Here is a 4,693-nt window from a genome sequence, read left to right as displayed (position 1 = left end):
TTTTTTAAGGTTTTTTTATTGGGGAAGGGGAACAGCCAAATTGTTGTCCTTCAGTCTTAGTTGCGGGGAGCACAGCCCACCATCCCATGTGGGAGTCGAACTGGCAATCTTGTTAGGAGCATGTGCTCTTACCAGCTGAGCCATCCTGCCACCTGTTGTCAGCTCAGCAGCAGCTCAGCTTGGGCGCAGCTCACTGGCCCATGTGGGAATCAAACCTGCTACCCTCTTGCTCAGAGATCATGCTTTTAACCAACTGAGCCGCTCTGCCGGCCCATGGAAATCCTTTATTAATGGTCTAGAATTTAGATTTGGTGATTGATTCTATATTTTTCTTGGGCTCAGTAAAAAGTAATTGAAACTGATTAAGACTTTGACAAAGGATATCAAAGCAGCATGTTATTTTTAAATAGATTAAATTCCAGGAAAAGTATAGCCACAGTTGATCATATAGCATCTTGAAAGAAAAAGAAGATACAAAGTTACTGTTGAAATTGTCTTATTTTCATATCTTGAACCATTTTGACTTAATTTTCAGTATACATCATTTAAGTATTTACATGATATTTAGAAAAACATGAAATAGAAAGGAGAGAAAGAACTACTAGGAAGTAGGAAGACACACTTGCTGACCTTTGCTGATCAATATGGTTAAATCCCTAGAAGGATAATTATTTACCGTAACAAGTATGGCTGTCAGATGGATGTGCAAACCCTAAAACTTCTATAACATGTTAATTATTTAGTAAATGGAATAGGAAAAAACACCTGTAAGCACAATAAAAGTACTTAGTAATAAATTCATCAAGAGGTTATCAAAGAGGTTACAACCTCTTTGGACATTTTTTAAAGCATATGCTGTTGGGTTTTTATTTGGCTGATTGTGTGACTAAAAGAAGACTTTAAATATGGCACATTTCTCTAAATTTATAGCCTAAATACAACCCCTACTGAACAAAATGATGTAAAGTTCACCTATGAAAATGAATAAGGATAGCTAAAAAAAGTAAATATTTTTCCTACCACATAATAAAACGTACTGTAAAATTACACAGTTTAGTCATTGTTCTAAAGAAAACAAAATATTATACATATATGTCAGTGGAACAAAATATAGCCTAGAAAACAAAAGAGAAGGATGACTTTTCAATAAAGCACAGTCAGCTGATGGTTTTTTATTTGGGGAAGTATACAACATACCAATGAATATCATTGGCCAAAATTAAATTAGTTATTCTTTTTCATGGCTTAAAATCAGTGACCATGTTTTATTTAATGTCATGCTCTGACTGACACATATGTAATTCTAATTTAGCTTTTAAATGTATCCTTGGATAAGTTACTTTATCTTCTTGGATTTTTTTTTTTCCTAGCACGGCAATGGAACAGAATTAGATGAGCATAGATTTATTTAAAAAATCTTTTGCTATGATCACATCTACCACATTGGGGAAAAAAAAGTAGATTTTAAATTCTTGTTTGAAAGTAGAAGAGCTCTTACTTAAAGATTTTCCTTCTAAATGAATGTTCGTTTCTCATGAAACATAGTTAATATTCTTTAAAATATTTTCTCTCAAAGGGATTTTTAGCTAATCAGATGAGAGCTGAAAACTTGAATGATGTATCTGTATTACCTGACTTATGCCTGAGTCATGCAAATCAGTTGATGATTATGTTGCAAAACCATAGAAAACTGTTGGATATTAAACAGAAGTGTACCACTGCCAAACAAGAACTAGCAACTAACCTACATGTCAGACTGAAGTAAGTGATTCTATTATGTCTAATTTAGGATGTTTACAGTTAATGTTTTTTCATTTCTTCCAAGTGATGGAGTATTTTTCTCATCACTTTGTTCAGATACTTGATTGATTAACTTGGGATTAGATTATTTTTATAGAGTTTCAATTTCATTCTTTAGGTGGTGTTGCTTTGTAATGCTTCATGCTGATCAAGATGGAGAGAAATTGCAAGCTTTGCTCCGCCTCGTAATAGAGCTGTTAGAAAGAGTCAAGATTGTTGAAGCGCTTAGTACAGTTCCTCAGATGTACTGCTTAGCTGTTGTTGAGGTTGTAAGGAGAAAAATGTTCATAAAACACTACAGGGAGGTATGCAAGTTGAATTCTATTTTAATTGTATATGAGTTTTAATGAACTGGTATGTGATAGTAACATAAACTTTTCTCCTCTTAGTGGGCTGGTGCTTTAGTCAAAGATGGAAAGCGATTATATGAAGCTGAGAAGTCAAAAAGGGAATCCTTTGGAAAATTATTTAGTAAGTGCTCTTCATTAATAACAAATTTATTTTTTAAATAAAAAATGTTTTATTTTATAGATATAAAAGTGCATTATATAGCATGTATGTGATTTGAATTACTGTTGAAATCTATAAACACATATTTCTCTCTAGAGTGAGTACATTGCTAAATTTTATTTATTTATTTATTTATTTATTTATTTATTATTTTTATTATTTTTTTTTAGCTGGGCTATCCTGCCACCTGTTGGCAGCTCAGTGGCAGCTCAGCTCTAGCCCATGTGGGAATCGAACTGGCGACCCTGTTGCTCAGAGCTCACACTCTTGAGTGAGCTCTTAACCAACTGAGCCACTCGGCCGGCCTGCTAAATTTAAAATATGAAGAATTGTCAGAATTTTTTTCAAAAACCAAAGGAGTTATTCTATTTTAATTTTTGTGGGTTTTTTGTACTATAAGTAAAGTTATAAAATAACCATATTGTTAATTTCTTTACACAGGGAAGTCTTTTTTAAGAAATCGTCTATTTAGAGGATTGGACTCCTGGCCCCCATCCTTTTGTGTATGTATTTGCTACCATGATTAAATTTTGTATGTTCAAATCTTTATTTCATAAGTAGAGATGTTTATCATAAATTTTTTTGTCAACATAAAAATGTTTTGGCTTTAACCCTCCGTCGGGTGCAACTGATCTCACAGATCCATTGCACACAAGTTTTCAGATATCTGAAAGTTAAGTTTCATGACTCATCGCTTCCGTATCTTCCCCCTCTACTGTAACCTATTGCCGGTCGTGTTTGTGACTTAGTACAGTAAAGAAGTATTTCGTAGCATCATCTTTGTGTGCAATGAATCTGTGAGATCAGTTGTACCTGACGGAGGGTTAAAAAAGCCAGTTGTTATAAATCCTTAAGATTAATTCATAGTTTTTGATCAAGTCTTTATAACAAAGGTGGATATAAGACTTACAACATTGTTCAGATTGATAGGAATAGATTCTCTACTTGTTATTTTATCTTCTCTTTCTCTTCCTCTCTTTCTTTACCTTTTCCCTCCCTCTTTCCCCTCTCTGCCTTTCCTTTGTCTGCTGTCCTCTCCCATTTCCTTTCCCTTTTCATTCTCTTACCCACCAGCTTTTTTTCATTCATGTTTTGACAAGTCAGATAGGGTGACTCTTCCGTTAGCCTTCATTGAAACCATGAAAAATAAGTTTGGTATATTTCTAAATCAGATTCCACAGTCAAAGAAGTTTAGGAAATGCTGTAGGTTTGTTTGTTTTCTCCTTAGACATACTACTTAGCTAGTAAACATGTTTCTGTGCTGCAGGATTTCTTAGGGCTTTAAATGTGTGTATTTTTTTTAAAGGATTTTATTGGGGGAACAGGAACACAGTATTTTTCCAGGACCCATCAGCTCCAAGTGAAGTAGTTGTTTCAATCTAGTTGTGGAGGGCGCAGCTCATTCAAGTCGCGTAGTTGTTTTTCATTATAGTTGTGGAGGGTGCAACTCTGTGGCCCATGTGGGAATTGAACTAGCAACCTTGGTGTTATGAACACTGCACTCTAACCAGCTGAGCTAACAGCCGCCCCATAAATGTGCGTATTTTTTAATATCTAAGAATGACTGATGTAATTTATCTAGGAAACCCTGTTTAATGAAGAGCATCTTGGCATTTCTAAATCTGCTTAAGTAATGATGGAAAACAATTGGAGTTATTTTAAAAGGTGCATTTCTTGACAGTATTATGAAGGACTTACCAGATAATTTTTTTTTTTCAGAGAAGTAGAAATTCAGTAAGAGCTTGTATTTTAGAAAATGTAATGGAAAGGTCAAATGAAAAGGCAAGGAAGGAAGTGTTAACATGGAAAAAAATGATTTTTACCATGTTAAAACAATAAGGCATGCTAGGACTAGATATAGGGCTAGGGCTAGAGAGACCTACATAATCATGCAATAGGTCAAGGAAAAATTTAGGAATAGTCAATGTACTAGTGAAACATGACTACTTTAATGTTGACAAGAATACTAGAATTCCCATAAAAAGATGCTGAAAACAGATAAGGGCAGGAGCAAGCACATCAGTTGATCATCAACAGCTTGTGTCCCAGTTAGTTAAGACTCAGAAAAATAGTTATCTCATGTTATTAAATAGTCCTTTATTTTTAATTTGTCATTTTATTCTGTTAAGTGTGACTAGATCATTTGAAGCATTTTTGCTAATTTGTTACACTGAATTTAATTATAGTAAGAAACCATTTGTAAATTTGTCCTTTATATTTTTTGGTAAATTATTATTTTTTTGTACAGACACAGAAGCCTCGAAAGTTTGACTGTGAACTTCCAGATATTTCATTAAAAGATTTACAGTTTCTGCAATCATTTTGTCCTTCAGAAGTTCAACCATTCCTCAGGTAAATATCGTTAGTTGTTTTTTTTTTTTTC

General features: G+C 33.8%; 1 protein-coding gene across 2 annotated transcripts in view; it reads left to right on the top strand.

The window, feature by feature from the left end:
* The window catches only part of RB1CC1 (RB1 inducible coiled-coil 1), a 76,524-nt gene that overhangs the window by 21,403 nt on the left and 50,428 nt on the right, over positions 1-4,693 (top strand). For both annotated transcript variants that reach the window (XM_019632958.1, XM_019632957.1), the window contains exons 8-12: positions 1,577-1,761; positions 1,919-2,105; positions 2,190-2,271; positions 2,752-2,813; positions 4,559-4,662. In XM_019632958.1, the coding sequence (XP_019488503.1) occupies positions 1,577-1,761; positions 1,919-2,105; positions 2,190-2,271; positions 2,752-2,813; positions 4,559-4,662 (620 nt within the window). The remainder of the gene's footprint in view (positions 1-1,576; positions 1,762-1,918; positions 2,106-2,189; positions 2,272-2,751; positions 2,814-4,558; positions 4,663-4,693) is intronic.

Source organism: Hipposideros armiger, unplaced genomic scaffold (genome assembly GCF_001890085.2).
Source record: "Hipposideros armiger isolate ML-2016 unplaced genomic scaffold, ASM189008v1 scaffold_1204, whole genome shotgun sequence".
NCBI lineage: Eukaryota > Metazoa > Chordata > Mammalia > Chiroptera > Hipposideridae > Hipposideros > Hipposideros armiger.
This window is presented reverse-complemented; position numbering and strand designations above follow the sequence as displayed.